The 14804-nt window shown below is 53.5% G+C and overlaps 7 protein-coding genes across 7 annotated transcripts; 4 read left to right on the forward strand and 3 right to left on the reverse strand.

Annotated features, from left to right (window-relative positions):
* Positions 1–1271: 1271 nt before the first annotated feature.
* On the forward strand, positions 1272–2626 carry POSPLADRAFT_1071715 (glycoside hydrolase family 12 protein). Its single transcript, XM_024482463.1, has 9 exons — positions 1272–1427; positions 1494–1601; positions 1655–1692; positions 1744–1823; positions 1877–1939; positions 2000–2026; positions 2082–2239; positions 2292–2329; positions 2385–2626. Exons 1-9 carry the CDS (start codon positions 1298–1300, stop codon positions 2472–2474), a joined length of 732 nt encoding a protein of 243 aa, XP_024333885.1. The 5' UTR covers positions 1272–1297; the 3' UTR covers positions 2475–2626.
* A 54-nt stretch (positions 2627–2680) lies between these two features.
* Positions 2681–4446, reverse strand: POSPLADRAFT_1050164 (hypothetical protein; the record flags this gene model as incomplete). Its single annotated transcript, XM_024479929.1, has 13 exons — positions 2681–2784; positions 2893–3026; positions 3079–3110; positions 3172–3197; positions 3343–3483; positions 3544–3545; positions 3615–3703; positions 3764–3861; positions 3912–3973; positions 4023–4024; positions 4082–4137; positions 4324–4358; positions 4427–4446. 13 exons carry the CDS (start codon positions 4444–4446, stop codon positions 2681–2683), a joined length of 801 nt encoding a protein of 266 aa, XP_024333886.1.
* Positions 4447–4980: 534 nt separating this feature from the next.
* On the reverse strand, positions 4981–5653 carry POSPLADRAFT_1041696 (hypothetical protein). The gene has a single exon (XM_024477959.1). It carries the CDS (start codon positions 5261–5263, stop codon positions 5003–5005), a length of 261 nt encoding a protein of 86 aa, XP_024333887.1. The 5' UTR covers positions 5264–5653; the 3' UTR covers positions 4981–5002.
* POSPLADRAFT_1061796 (hypothetical protein) lies at positions 5562–8768 on the reverse strand (the record flags this gene model as incomplete). The annotated part of the gene is made up of 12 exons (XM_024481430.1): positions 5562–5675; positions 5729–5815; positions 5886–6032; positions 6090–6245; positions 6305–6394; positions 6453–6991; positions 7040–7468; positions 7593–7725; positions 7788–8038; positions 8115–8372; positions 8449–8497; positions 8604–8768. The coding sequence occupies 12 exons, from the start codon at positions 8766–8768 to the stop codon at positions 5562–5564; spliced, it is 2418 nt and encodes an 805-aa protein (XP_024333888.1).
* A 458-nt stretch (positions 8769–9226) lies between these two features.
* Positions 9227–11543, forward strand: POSPLADRAFT_1061797 (hypothetical protein; the record flags this gene model as incomplete). The annotated part of the gene is made up of 7 exons (XM_024481431.1): positions 9227–9425; positions 9475–9658; positions 9999–10390; positions 10452–10610; positions 10664–10720; positions 10771–10974; positions 11041–11543. 7 exons carry the CDS (start codon positions 9227–9229, stop codon positions 11541–11543), a joined length of 1698 nt encoding a protein of 565 aa, XP_024333889.1.
* A 1659-nt stretch (positions 11544–13202) lies between these two features.
* POSPLADRAFT_1050168 (hypothetical protein) lies at positions 13203–13649 on the forward strand (the record flags this gene model as incomplete). The annotated part of the gene is made up of 4 exons (XM_024479930.1): positions 13203–13219; positions 13269–13296; positions 13366–13470; positions 13557–13649. 4 exons carry the CDS (start codon positions 13203–13205, stop codon positions 13647–13649), a joined length of 243 nt encoding a protein of 80 aa, XP_024333890.1.
* Positions 13650–13902: 253 nt separating this feature from the next.
* Positions 13903–14280, forward strand: POSPLADRAFT_1061798 (hypothetical protein; the record flags this gene model as incomplete). The annotated part of the gene is made up of 1 exon (XM_024481432.1): positions 13903–14280. One exon carries the CDS (start codon positions 13903–13905, stop codon positions 14278–14280), a length of 378 nt encoding a protein of 125 aa, XP_024333891.1.
* Between the last annotated feature and the right edge of the window lie 524 nt (positions 14281–14804).

Here is a 14804-nt window from a genome sequence, read left to right on the forward strand (position 1 = left end):
CTTATGCAATCAGCGCATCCCCATCTAGACTTCAGCAAAGCGCCCCGATAATTCTTGCGTCGGCGTTTGAAGACATGAAGAGAGGCCCCGCCTGTCAGGTGTCGAGACTATGCGTCGTGCACATGAGAATCTTGCGACATATGTCGGGGTCATGCCGTGACGGTAGTGCTACGGCAGCTGTTACACAATGCAGGACATTCTTGTCGATCAAGTCAACTTGTCGCCTTCGAATGGGGACTGTTCTGAGTCGAGCCATCTCGACCATCTCATGCCCGCATTCACGTCCCAATATCGTCCGGTGTGAACTCTCGTTAGTGCGCATGACCTTCTGAGTTTTCCTCCCACTCTCTCCGAACGTATTTGCGGTCCCGCCCTTGTCCCGCCCTTGGAAGGAAAGGTCAATCTGCGGCACCGATATGCCGGCGGTCATCGCATAGTCTTTGGGATCAGCATAGCATGACATTGGCCCATGTCTACGCTGGTATGTTTGTTGTCTCTATCATTATGTACCGCAGGCTCACGACTTCGAAACATTGTAGAGTGGTATCAGCTTAAGGCTAACATCATTGTGCCTGTATTTAGGTTCCGTATTCCGGCAAATAGGTATAATGCTAACAATGCCTTTTCGAGGCATATTGGTTTGATATCTCTTAGTGAATTTGTGCGAAGGGACCTCCACGAAAGTGACGGTCATGTGGGGTGCTAATGATTTCGTGGAATGCTCTTGTCGAGTTGCATATGTTCTACTCATGATATATGAGTTCTAAAAATGGTTCGCGTGAGAAGTACTGATCGTCTGTCTGGCTTTTGCAGATGCCTAAACGGTAACCCTGTCGTCTCTTCGGTGAAGCAAATGTCCTTTTTGGAATCACTGGGCTTGCGGGACTTTCCAGCCCCCATTTGTCGGAACGGGAATTCTTCGGTGTTTCCGCCTTCGTACTCGACTTCGTTCGCCAAGTCATTTGCACACATCGCCACTTTGCTCTCTCTATTCCGGACGGATCGAATGGATGCGAACGACCGTGTTCTTGTGCCTGGCGCACTTACCACTCCACTATTTCAATATTGGCCAACGTGACATTCGTTGCTCAGGCGCTCCTGTGTTCGCTAACAGTCCTTCCTTGTCGATATGTAGCGGCTTTTGGCTCTGAGAGGTTCTGCAAGACTCACCGGTTTCCCATGGTCAGACGAGAATACCCAAATGCTTCCATAGGGGGATCTTGGGGGTATATAAGGGCCAGTCTCTGCGTCGAATTCGAACAGTGCAGTACCAACCTTGTGCAGCATTTCGAACACTATGAAGCTCTTAGCATCCTTCGTCCTCGCTGCTCTGGCGGCCTGCGCTCGCTCACAAACTACCCTTACTGGCCAGTATACTTGTGCTACCTCCGGGAACTACGAGTTGTGCCAGGACCAGTGGGGCACTGGTGCGTTGTCGCTGCACATTGCAGTTGTCTCTGCTCATCGTGTGTATTGATGACGACCCCCCGAAGCTAACGGTGTGGGTTCTCAAAACTCCACGTTGGTCAGCACCAGTGGAAACACCATTTCCTGGACCACGACCTACACGTGGGCGAACAACGAGAACGATGTCAAGACATGTACGAAAAATCCCAATCGTATAGATGTATCCTTCTCTAATGTATACCTGAAGTCGCCAACGTTCTTCAAACCACCTATCAAGGCATCACGGTCAGACTTGTCTACTTCGCCGTCTCCAAGGTTTCTCATGCGATTGCTTAGCTTTCCACCATTACGTCGGCTCCTACATCCTGGACCTGGGAATACGAATCTTCGTCCTCTGGCTTGAGGGCTGATGTCGCGTACGTAATTTTAAGGGATCGTTATGGAAGATGATTGGCGACCCAATTATTAGCTACGACATCTGGTTTGGCTCCGCTGCTGGAGATGCGGGATCCAGCACGTCTACTTACGAGATGTGAGTAGAGTCAATATCTTCATGAAAATCTGAAGCCTGATCTTATTTTTCCTCCTAAAGCATGATTTGGCTTTCAGGCGAAGGAGGGTCAGTGATGTTCTTGTCCTGTACAGACTACAAATCTGATAAACCTTCCGCCCAGCATTCAACCCGTTGGTTCTGAGTCAACCTCTGGCATCTCGCTTGCTGGCTACACCTGGAATCTCTGGGCCGGCGAAAACACGAACTGGGAGACGTACTCCTTCGTGAGCGCCAGCGGCAACATCAACGACTTCAGTGGCGACTTGACCGATTTCTTCAGTCAGTACCCGACCCGTCTTAGAATTGTAACGGTCTCTCACGGCTCCCACAGACTACTTGTACGATAACGAGGGCGTGTCTGACTCGCAGGTAGGTCCCTATGGTCGTGCTAATGACGTCCACTGTATGGCTCACTGTTCACCAGATACTTCAAGCGATACAGACCGGCACGGAGGCCTTTACCGGAACCGCTACTCTCAACGTCGAGAGCTTCAGCGTCTCCGTCGAGACCTAAGGAATTTTCAATTGGGGATGTTGCCAGGCGGGATCTGCGGGAGGTAAATGAGGAGTGGTGTCCTTAGCTCTTCGTCTCATTAGTCGGATCCTGCATGTTGATTGCCTGTGTAACAATGAAGGAATTGCTCGCAATTTTGGGCGTGACCTCACAGAAGGCTTTGTAATGGAACTGGCCATTCATTATACGCAGTATTGTCACTAATATCAAATGTACGGGCACTCTATCCACGGAGTGTCTACATGACTCCTGCACGGGTAGAGGGGTGTCAACCTTCGCTGCGCTTCGAATAGCAGCGCATTGCGCCAGTCTAACAGTATGATGGCGATATATTGGAGGCCACAGATCTGTGATCCACTAGATAGGAAGCATGCGCATCCTCATTGGCTAGCTCTTTGCGAGTGAATATCAAACATACCTTCATGTGTGACAAACATGACCTCACTATACGTTTTTGATAGCGAGACGTACTCGTCATTGTCGTTATTCACGTCCATGTCGGAAGCCTCGCGTAAGTCCAGGAGAAGTCGCGACATTAGAATGGACGTGAGTCTGGTCAGATTATTTGTGATGGTTTCTGCTTGCATAATGTCGCAACACGTACGCAGGTGTCCAAAGAGCAGTGACCATCCAGAACTGCAATGTGCGCGCGTGGAGATCAACTAGAGGCGGATGGAACCTGCACTCTGGCACTTACATCGCTTAGATGTCCTATCGCTATGCCTATGACGTTTACAATGAAAAGAAAGCTTATTCATGTCCAATAGCTGCTGCTGTCAACGCACAAAGCAGGCCTACCCAAAATAAATAGCAGCTTTCATAGCACAGTATCAGAAATAAGAAACAAGGACCAAGGGATCAAACTCACTGTCCTTAAGCAAGATCTGCGAGAGGTGTGATCTCACACCTTCCACTCTGCTATTGTTCGCGTAATTCCGTGTTTTAATCCAGGTTAGAGCAAGAAGAAGCCCGTCTGCAGCGAGTGAGGATACCCGAGCTCCAGTGATCCCTAGACATAGTACAATAAGCTACCTGGATCAAATGAATTCAAATAGTACCGGATACTTACAACTGAGTTCATGATATGATGGCGTTGTGACTTATGATCAATATCTACAATAAATGTCCGAATTATCTCACCTTGCAGACTCCACTGATGGTGAAGAGCCACAAAATGCCTGTGAGGCGACGCTTTTTTGTGTCTGAGATTCGAGACCGAGCATCGTGTACTAAGGGGCCCTGGTTAATTCCAGCAAGCCTCTCGTAGGTTACCGAGGCCTCGCACTTACACCGGTCAGAACAGGATTCACCAATCCAACCAATGAGGTTACAAGGAAGAGCATTTTACTGTGGTCAAAAATAGCATATACACGAACTGCAGCAAAGACTACGGACAGCAACAATTAGGTTTCGCGGAGATACAATTCAATGACTCACTAGCAGCACTCGTCATGATAGCGCAATTGGCGATGACCAGCAATAGCATCACAATGTCGCACCTGGCTATTATTCATTCATGGAGTATAAAGCTTCGAATCTTACGCTTACCCCTGCAGTCGCAAATGAATACAATTAGTATCAGAATATCCGACATAGATTCAGCATACCTCTGATGAGCCGGTAAGCCAGCTTTCAGGCTGAACCCAGTCCAGAATGATTAGGACTATGCCACATAACGCACAATAGCGATGGGCGTAAAATAATATATTGACGAAGGAAGTTTTGGTTCTCCAGATGTACTGCACTTCGCCGCCGAAAGTAAGACAATAGTCGTATGCGACCACTGCTGCAAGGACAGATGTCTAATTGAGGAATCCTCCACCAGCGATAGATGAGCTATCCGGCTCACTGATTGCTGAGAAGTAGAGCGATGCCTCGAGTATCCTTAGGCATAAAACACAACGCCGTCTGATCGATAGCCGTATTGAACGATCCAGCTAAGTGGCACTCACGCTCGAGAATCGTAGAGCATCACGGAGGGTACGACAAGGGATGCGAGCTCTGTGCGAGTGCAATGTGTGAGTTGGAAACAGACTGTCGTTGGCAGAATGGTCCTTGGAGTGCGTATATATACCGCATCAGCTTTGCTGTCAACGAGGGTGCAATCAAATTCAAAGCCACACCTATTGCATCTCTTGTCCTTGCAGAGCGGACACAAATCGTCATTCGATGCCCATTTGGTCAGTTCCAACCACGAAAGGATAGATATGAAGTCGAACTCGCGGGCTTGATCTGATGATCACTCGGGTAATTGTTGTGTTTGGTGCGGTTGATATAGGAGCTGAGAACACCATGATCCGAAGTATCGATTACTACGGCGTGTAGTGGAAAACAACCCAATTTCCAGAGAGCGTCATTGACGACTGGCCGGAGCTGTAAAGGGGCAGTTAGATCTGAGAGCGCAGAGTTCAATCGCTGCATACCATGCTCATGGCCGTCGACAGTACACCGAATATGCGCCGTCGATATACGAATGATGGGAACTCATATTCACTCGTTGGTCGCATGTGCAGTGTGATCCAAATTACTCAAATGAGCTGTATATCCGCACAGGCACAACAATGCGAAGCAAAATCGACTACACGGCAGAGCAAGGGAAGAGGATGTCCGGGGCGGTGATAGTTGCCTGATTCAGTGATCTTCCTGTGACGCTTGACTCCGGACATTCCATTATGGGACCTGGATAAGGATGGAGTCCCAAGCAGCACTGTACAGGGGCCACATGCACATTGTCTCAGCATCAACCTCCGAAGTCCAGCGATACCTCCGGCATCCTTAGTACGGAACATAGCGATGTTCGGTAAATGGCCCCATTGAACGAGTAAGTTGAGTGGCGCCTACGCCAGGACGCTCGAGAATCACACAGCGGGTGGAGGCACACCGTCACGACAGCAGAATGATCTAGTGTGGCAATACATGTTTCGTATGCGGCAGTGTGTATCTCGCGAGAGGCCGCGAGTACAGGAGCGTGAGCGGATGAACCTAGGCGGCATCATGTCGATTAGTGTCGGCCTCGTGTGCGGTGAACATGGCGCAGAGTCCGCCAGTTCAAAGGACAAAAAAGGTCAAAGGGCCGCGCACTGTCGGTTATGCCTCGGTAACACCATTCTGGTCTCTCCATCTCTCGTACCTGGCGACCACCTCTGGGGTAATCTGCTTTTTCAACGCGCGGGCGGCGGATACGAATGCGTCGGAGGGTACCTACACACAAGCCAAGCGTTAGACGCGCCTAGTGACCACGAAGAAGGACTCACGTATGGTGCGTTCATGTCTTTTTTCATCGTCAGGAGCGCTGCCTCCTGGCAGAGCGCCGTCAACTCCGCTCCAGAGTACCCTTCCGTCTGCAGAAAGAAGCAAGAACGATAGCCATAAACTCGATACCGCAGTCATATGCGCGACAGGAGTACGCACCATCCTCGCGATCTCGGCAAAGTTGATTTCAGGCTCGACGCTCATCTTGCGCGTGCGGATACGCAGGATCTCTTCTCGGCCCTGCAAGTCCGGTGGGCCCACGTAGAGGATGCGATCCAGCCGCCCAGGGCGCATGAGCGCCGAGTCCTGCCACAGGGTCAACCACTTGACCGTAAGCACTAGACGGAGGAAGACAAGACGCACGATGGCCTCGGGCCTGTTCGTCGCTGCGACGATGGTGACACCGACGAGCTCCTGCACGCCGTCCATCTCGTTCAGGAGGCTCGTAAGCACGCCTTCGTGAACACCCCCAGTGCTATCACTTGAGGACCTAGAAGTCGCGAGAGCATCTATCTCGTCCTGGATAGCAAACGTCATCAAATGTCCAATGCCGCTAGCTGATACTTATTGTCACTTACGAAAAATACAATCGCCGGTGACGCGGCACGCGCCTTGCTGAATATTTCACGTACCGCGCGCTCAGACTCGCCCACGTACTTGTTAAGCAGCTATTGAACAAGAAATATTCGGCTCAGACAATGTCACTACAGCATGACCCAAACGCACCTCGGGGCCCTTCACTGCAAGGAAGTTAACACCACTCTCGGTCGCGCACGCACGCACGAGCAGTGTCTTGCTACACCCCGGCGGACCGTACAACAGCACGCCTTTCGGTGCACGCACGCCGAGACGCGCAAATGCGTCCGGATGCAGCAGCGGCCACTCAACGCACTCGCGTAGGCGCGCGATCGTGCCTGCCTGCCCGCCTATGTCTGCCCAGTGTACAGGCGTGGTGTCGAGAAAGAGCGAGCGCAGCGCGGACGGGCGCACGGAGGGTAGCGCGGTAAGCAAGTCCGCGTGGGTCAGCTGCGGTTGATAAGACGAAGGGGAGGGGCAGACAGGAGGTGTGTCAGTAAGTGGTTGAGTAGAGAGCCAGCGCTTAATTGCAAGCGTGCCCGCTTCGCGGACGACGGCGCTCAAGTCCGCGCCGACATAGCCATGTGCACGCGCTGCGATCGAGTGGAGGTCCTCTGATGAGATTGCATGAGGCGCTTTCTTCAGGAGCACGTTGAGAATTGAATAACGCGCCTCCGCGTCAGGTATGCCTAGGATGTAGTGAGCACAACGTCAGTGCCAAGATAGTAATAGCCTACCTATTTCAATCTCCCTGTCGAATCTGCCAGGCCTTCTCAGCGCTGGGTCAATAGCATTAGGTCTGTTCGTCGTAGCAACCACAACGACGCGTTCTTGCTCCCCGTCCTTGTCGTCCCCGCCCATTCCGTCCATAATTGTCAGTAGCTGCGCCACAACGCGCTTCTCTACCTCCCCGCCGGGTCCGTCCTCTCTACGTGGACAAAGCGCGTCGACCTCATCTAGCACGACAATGCACGGGCTACGTGCGCGTGCCTCAGCGAAGACATCGCGCAGCTTCGCCTCCGTCTCGCCGTGATACGCGGAGGAGAGCTCGGGCCCATTGACCACGAGCACGGCGGAGCGCGTCGATGCGGCGATCGCGCGCGCGAGGTGCGTCTTGCCTGTTCCTGGCGGACCGTGCAAGAGAACGCCACGCGGGGGCTTGAGGCCTGGGGGTGCTCTGTGAGAATGGAATCATAAAAACACGAGCAAAGAAGTGAGGCAAATGCAGGGTTGTGGAGCGATAGCGCCATTCGTGCGCGAGGAAGACGATAGAGTGCAAGGATGACGCACCAAAATGGCGAAAGAGATCCGGCCGGGTGAGAGGGATTTCGATCAGATCGCGAATTTGAGCGATCTGTTTGTCGAGGCCGCCAACAGCCGTATATGCCTGGGGAGCTTCGTCATGGCCCACAGCGACAATGGCCTGCTCCTCATCGTATGATAGTCGTGAGCAGACACAAGTGTGATGTCAAGCGTTCCCTTTACCTGTCTTGTTGTATCAGGACTCTGATCTTTGCTTTCCGCATCGACTAACTGAACCACAGTATCCCAATTCGCAATCCACAGTTGCGGGGAGGTCGACATTGTCAGGTTCCTTAAGCCATCTGCCAACTCATTTTCATTGGTGGCTTCAGCTTCCGATATACTGGTGTATACGGAAGATAGTCTAAACCGACGGTCTTGACCCTCGTATGTGACATCTAAAGTCTGTGTGGGCGTAAGGTACTTCAGGTCCACTAGAAACCGAAAATGACGGTGGGAACACATTTTAGACTAAAAGCCGAGCTTTCTGCGATATCACGAGGGACATACCTAGTGCTTCCCTGATCAGCAGAGTGAGCCAATCGCGGCGGCCGACGGCGCCGTGTCCCGCTTGTTTGGACGACGAAGATCCTGCCTGCGGTTTTGAATGTATGTCCATCTCGGCAAGGCGCACTCTCCGAGCCGTTTGTGCCTTGCGCAACGACGGCAGGTGCGGGGAGAGCTTCGAGCCATTCAGCGGAGTAACCTCGATCTTCTCGCCTTCCCTCAGATTCGCGGTTAGAAGCAGGGAAGAAGAGACGAGAACGACTGCAATGTGATAAGAAAATTTGTGAGCAGCAAGCACGTTTGCCCCGCAGTCGGATCGTGTGCATGCGCTACTTACAGTCTTGTGATACATCATGAGAGGGCCATGCGATACCCACTGCGAAGGCCTGTCAGGGTAGAAGGAGTTGGGTCAGCGGGTGCTGATACAGGGATAGCAACTTGGGTCAGCTGCTCAAGATAGAGGGTAGGATATTCCCACTGAATGCGACGGACCTTCGCTGTAGATGTTGCTCCAGAGACTGCGACAACATCACCTGCGCAAAGCTTTGCACTTTTTAGAATATCTGCGTGTATCGTGACGCGCCGTGCTGCGCGAAAGGTTGCTTCAGAATGGTCCGCGAGATGGACGACAAACGTCCGAGATGTGACTGTAGACATCTCAAAGCTGTCCTTTCTACTGGGCCTGATATTGTACGCTGGAGAGTCTATTGCACAATTGTACTTTATTTCAGGATGCGCATGACGCAGGTTTGGACGCACATGTATCTTATCCAACGGGCCTGCGGTGTAGAATTGCTATTTGAATTGTCACTTGGATCAGCGGTTTTCTTTGAGAGCTTTTCGCGGCTGACATTTCACATGCGTGTATGTGTTAGATCGAACGTAGTAGCAGCGCTCAACAGAATCGAATGGTCATTCACCTCGACAGCCAAAGAGGCTCAGAACCGGGTGAAGAATCTCAGCCACCTCGGGCACTGTGTATATGCGCACCACGTGATGCAGACGCGCTGCACGCCGACCACGACGCGTCAGCAAAGGCTGCGACCAGGTCTTGCAGCTGGACAGTCCGCATTTTGGCTTTCTGAAGCCCCACCCGATTCGAACTATTCCGCCGGATGCGTCTTGTTAAAATAATATACCTTCTGGGACTCTGTTTCTACCAACTCGCTTCAGCAGCGACAGAGGAGCAATTCGACGAAGAGCTCACTTTGCGACCCCTGCGAGATGGAAAGCTAGCGGCGCGGTTTTCACTTACGACATTACTCAAAGGCTCTACACCGCGCAGTCCGGAAAGCCTTGGCCTTGATGATGCGTGTACGTCGGAGCAGACTGATGACACGCAGTCACCCAATATATTTCGCAGCACAACATTACACCCTCTTCCCGCTGGCCCTGGGCCAGATACTACGCGAGTATGCAGTCACCGAAATGCATCTAACCTTGAATGCCGGTAAGTGGAACTATGAAGGCTGGGGGTATCCCGAGGAGGCCGGCGTCGGGACGGGTGGAGAACTATGGGCATGGATGGGAGATAGTGGTACTGTGACGTGAGCTGAACCTATCACTTCCAGCTACGGTCGTGTCAACAGGACGAACTAACTGTGCTGCGTCTATCGATCTTTGTTTACTCTTGGAGCAACCAAACATCATCTACTCAACCTAGAGGCTTGTTTCGATCGGCAGAAGCCCAAGCAGCTCTTATGAAAGGACCTGCTCAATGTGAGCCTGAGGAATTGGAGCAACGGATGTAGCAAGTGTGTTTAGTTGGCTAGCCTGACGTTTGATTGCTGTAAAAGTAAACAGAGATCGCCGAACCTGCACAGATAATTCGGACAATTGGCATGATTTTAGCTGGCGTCCATGACTTCTCTAACGGCTATTCAACAGAGTAGACGAGCGCTGGAAAGGACTCCGCAATGCTCTTGCCGGCCTATTCTGCGCCTCCTTGGGCGCGCTCGACGAACAGCGGACTACCTCGCCAGCCCTCACGTTCAGACCTGAGGGGCACCTGCCCAATGGGACTGCTTCCCACCAACTTCGCCACGCGACGCTCCCCTCCGAACACGTCTGCACCGAAAATCTAACGCCCTTCCTCAAGCTCCTCCCCTGCAAGTCGCTTTCAGGCATTGCCAGCCTACTCAATCCCCACCGGCTCTTTGACGCGGACTGGCACGGGCTTGGTGTACACGTTCGCTACCGCAGTGGCATGGGCGTCGAGGTCCGCCTTGCATTCCAAGCGGTGTTCGATCCCGTGCGCTATTCGACGGAGAGGCGGCGAGGTGAGCGCTCGGGTGGATCTTATTTGAATGGTAGTCCATGCGTGCTGACGCGCCCGCGTAGACTGGTCGTTCCATTCTGTGTTTGGCCGTGTCGTGAGGATGGCGTGCCCAGTGGCGCGTTCTAGTCTAGTCCGAGTACGACTGCCTGAGTCGTCGTACGCGCTTGCACCTGTGCCGACGAATGTGGTGGGCGACTATGCTGTGTATGATGTGACGAACAGTGCGTTTCATTGATTCTTCATGAGCACCACGTGTTGACTTTCCCCTTCGCAGCAAGCCAGCCCCTGGACGTGGAGCTACGCTGGCCGGAAGAACATGCGTTCCAGTATCGTCAGTGGCTCTGGTCAAATTAGTGTGTCTGTCATTGACAATGCGTGCAGCCCTCGGGTCCGACCTCATGCCTCTTACGCCATTATCCATCCGTCGTTCCCTGAAAGGTTCAAGCCAGTACACCGCGCAGCTAGCGATTGAATTGAAGAACAATCTCCCGGTCGAGATCCAGACGAGCTACCTCGAGACTATGCCCTGGCTTCTCCAGTTCGAACTGCACACATTAAAGTTGCACAGCAACGCTGTCCCGCGTGGTACGTGCGATCGGTCCAGTGCCACCGGCTTCCTTCCCGCTCTAAACCCTAGTGTAAACCTTGCAGATGATCTAGTCGAGATTGTGACATACACGCCCTCTGTGCCGCATGCCCGGCCCTCGCTCCTGCAGGCCGTCCTCACGCTACCGCCCAAGGCCACGTTGCAGCTCACAATGGACGTCATGAAGCCGTTTTTGCGCTATACCGAGCACCCCCCGGATGCGCAGCGCGGATGGGACCTACCTCCGGCCGTGTTCCTGCCGTTCTCCTTCGGGGAAGGGAACTATTCTGTCGCCCACACGCACGACGACAGAGACACAGGCGCGCATAGGGCAGGCGATCGAGAGCCCCAGGGATTGGCGCCCCATGCACAAGCTCCGGTCGAGGCACGGGCCCAGCGGATGTACACGCCGGTGCTGCTCGTCGATCTCGCGACGCCGGACTTCAGTATGCCGTACAACGTCATTATCATGAGCTGCACGCTCGTCGCGCTCATCTTCGGGAGCGTGTTGAACCTGCTGACACGTAAACTTGTAATAGTACGTGTCGGCGACGCGAAGACACAATGATCGAGATTGCGTATACAAGTGTTGGTGTGCGTTTGAGTGCCTGTGGGAGTTCAGGTACGTGTGGCCAAGAACTTAGCGCCCAGCACGACAGGGCCGATCCCCAGCCGCTGTGCGTCTACGATTGTCGCTGGCAGTGGTGGACAGCTGACCTGCCGCTCGTGTTGAATTGTGGGGCTCACATCGTATGCCCCTTGAAGAATATGCACCCCGAACACATCGTCCTGCTGACTTGATTGATCGGACTGAGGTGGGTAGGAATAGCTCATTTGGCAATAGACCCAATTGAACGATTTGCGGACAGACGTATGGCATCCGCGGCAGAAGTAAGTCCAAATGAGATAGCGTCTCTACGGAATATGGATGAACTGCAAACGTGAACTACGAGAAAACGCTTCAGTCATACCGGCGCGGCCATCACTGGCTCTGCATGCCGTGCGTCGGACCGAGTAATCGATCGATGAGCGTTGAATGCCGAATGCGTCGAACGTTGCACGCGGAAAGCCCTTCGGCGGGGGCGAAAGGGACAAGGCCAGCGGCGCCGGTGCCAAACCAAGCGTGATGTCCTTGCTTCCTCCGAACTTGCTTATCCTGCGCAGATTCGGATCCTACAACGTGAGATATGGCGTTCCCGCGACCCCGCCGGGCGCAATCGCTATGTTATCGATCGACGTCAACGCCAACCGTTTCAGGCAGTCTCTTGGTCTCCCTGGGTTCTGGCGTCAGAGGTGAGATATTCTGCGGTACTAGCCACGGCTGCCATAGTCTCGGCCACTGAGATGCGCAGGGAACACGTACGCTTATGGCAAGTAGCAGGCCTCGCACGTTGACCTACGTCTCGGCCGCCACGACATGCGGTTCCTTTCGGGACCATATGATTGTTCTGTATCCTCGTCATATCCTTCGTGCGTGAGAAATACCAGGCAACTCCACCTTCCCGTAGAAGGATATACTGCAGAGCGGCCATACGGTCAACGATAGAGGACCGGGGGCTGTGATACCATGAAAACTTCGTCCCATTAAGGCACGCCACAGTCAATTTCGCTATGGTCCACTTTTAGCCTGCCAGACGGGTCCCCGATGGCGGCAAACACAGCGGCCTCTGTCCGCGAGCGCTGCTCGGATATCCAGGTAACCAGCACGCGCACCGTCGTCATCGCCATCCGAAGCCGAATGCATCAGCTATGAGGACATTCCGACGAATGTGCTATCGTGTCTGCCGCTGGAATGGCGTGTGTGCTTCTGTTCGTTGCACCACAAACGACAGACGCGAGAAGATAAAACAGAGTGACTCAGTGCGCTGTCACATGATAGTACAGCCGAGCGTTTCCTGCAGAAAGCACAATGGGTATTTTTCTCGCCAGGCCACACGCCGGGACAATCTCACGACGCATCTTCCTTCCATAGATCAATGTGGTGCGTGTATATACCACTGTGCTGGTTCCGATCCTAGTGTAGGCATCTTAGCCCAGCGCTTACGCGGCACTCCCTTCGCATAAAAGGACAAAGGCAGCTTCGTGGGGGCTTCCTCTTCCTTGTACTCTGCCTCCCCGATTACCCGAGTGACTCCTGCTGGTATAAAACGCCGCGTTGGACGTCGTCCACACCTACCCAACTACCACCCACACTCACACACCCTCACCGAAACAAAAACAAAGAACAATGTGTCGCCGAATTGCGTACGTTCCCGTCATTGAGCTGTGGTTTGGTCGCTGATAACCTCACCAGCGAAGGAACACGGTGGTCAAAATGTGGAGTAAGTGATCGTTGCCCGCATCTGTCAGCAGCATCAATCAGCCGTATCAACTGACTCGTCCGCTCACAGCATTTCCAACGTCACCTCGTCGTGGCCATCATGGACTGCAACTCTAGCCACTGCGAGCGCAGCATCCTGCACCCCAAAAGTTGCAAAGACCCCAATTGCGTGAAGGTGCGCTCCCTGCCACACATGCCTCCAATCCCAGTATGAGGCTCACGTTCATCTCCGCCTCGTTCCCCGCCTGTCTTCCGCTTCAGAACTTCGGTGCAGAAGTGCAAAAAGACATAGACACCGTCAAAGACGAGTGCTTCCAATGTCGAGCAGCAGCCGCGCGCACACTGCCTTCCTGATCGCCGGCCAGGGCAATGCCACTCCTCCCTTCCCTGTCCATGCTTGATGCCCGTCGTCGACGTTCTCGTTTGCTACTCCCTCGTCATTGTCCTCCCGCACAGACCCTTGTATCATGACCGCTCGTACCTCGCTGTTCCACGTTCCATTTCTATTCTTTGCCCCGCACAGCACGTCCACTTCGTAATCTCGCACGCCTGTAATACTAATCGGAATGGATGTCGTTCGACGCAGCGGACAGACTGACGCGACGCCATGGCGTCACCGCCCACTGCTCTACCCACGGAGGTGGCCCACATGGGCCCGAACAGGTTTGTCGTAAGCACCGCACGTCATCGCCATCGCCCGCCGCGCGATGCACGTTCCCCTGACCCCAGAAGTATCATCGCGGAGCGCCAATCCAGACAGCAGAAATGTGCACACTCTCGGCCGGTGCGTGGCGCGAAGCGCGAAGCTCGCCCGCCCAGAAGCGCTGTGATGCTACCCACGCGGCACCTCGTGTGCCCCGCGGCGACCCGTGATATGCTCGTGCTCCGAAGGCTGCCGATTCTGCGCGGTATGTACACGACGGATTGCGCTAACAGCGGGGCCCTCGAGCTGCGCGGCGGTCTGAGGAACACGAGGCGGACGTGAGGTGTGGCAGATGAGGTCGGTCCCCAATTGGTTAAGCCCGTGCAATTGAATGCAGCAAGGCGATGCCTATAATGAAATTGCGTGCCTCACGATCACGCAGCGTTAGTGACCTGACACGGATGGGGCACACAACGGCACACAGTGTATACGCCATCTAAAACGGCAGTCTCACTGATTGTCCACTCTCCTGGTTCCGGGGTGCGAGCATCTGAGTCGATGCAGCCAAAGATGATTGGCGTGGTGTCCCTTGCACCCATTTGTCCGCGAATGAAACGACGCGACGTGCTGAAGACTGCATGTGATAGCGACGATCCCTGAGCAGTCATCATACCGAATTGAAGAAGCCCACAGTGTATTGAGCGGCCTGTGTGGTCCATGGATCACCACCGCGACTTGCGTCAGAAGTCGATATAGCATTCGAGAAGGGCTGGTCTTCGTGAATGCTTCTTCAAATACGATTGTTAGATAATGCAAATGAATCTCAGATTATGCTCGCATGAGCAACAGTAATAACTCACGCGCGA

The sequence above is a fragment of the Postia placenta genome (assembly GCF_002117355.1).
Source record: "Postia placenta MAD-698-R-SB12 unplaced genomic scaffold POSPLAscaffold_19, whole genome shotgun sequence".
NCBI classification, from domain to species: domain Eukaryota; kingdom Fungi; phylum Basidiomycota; class Agaricomycetes; order Polyporales; family Adustoporiaceae; genus Rhodonia; species Rhodonia placenta.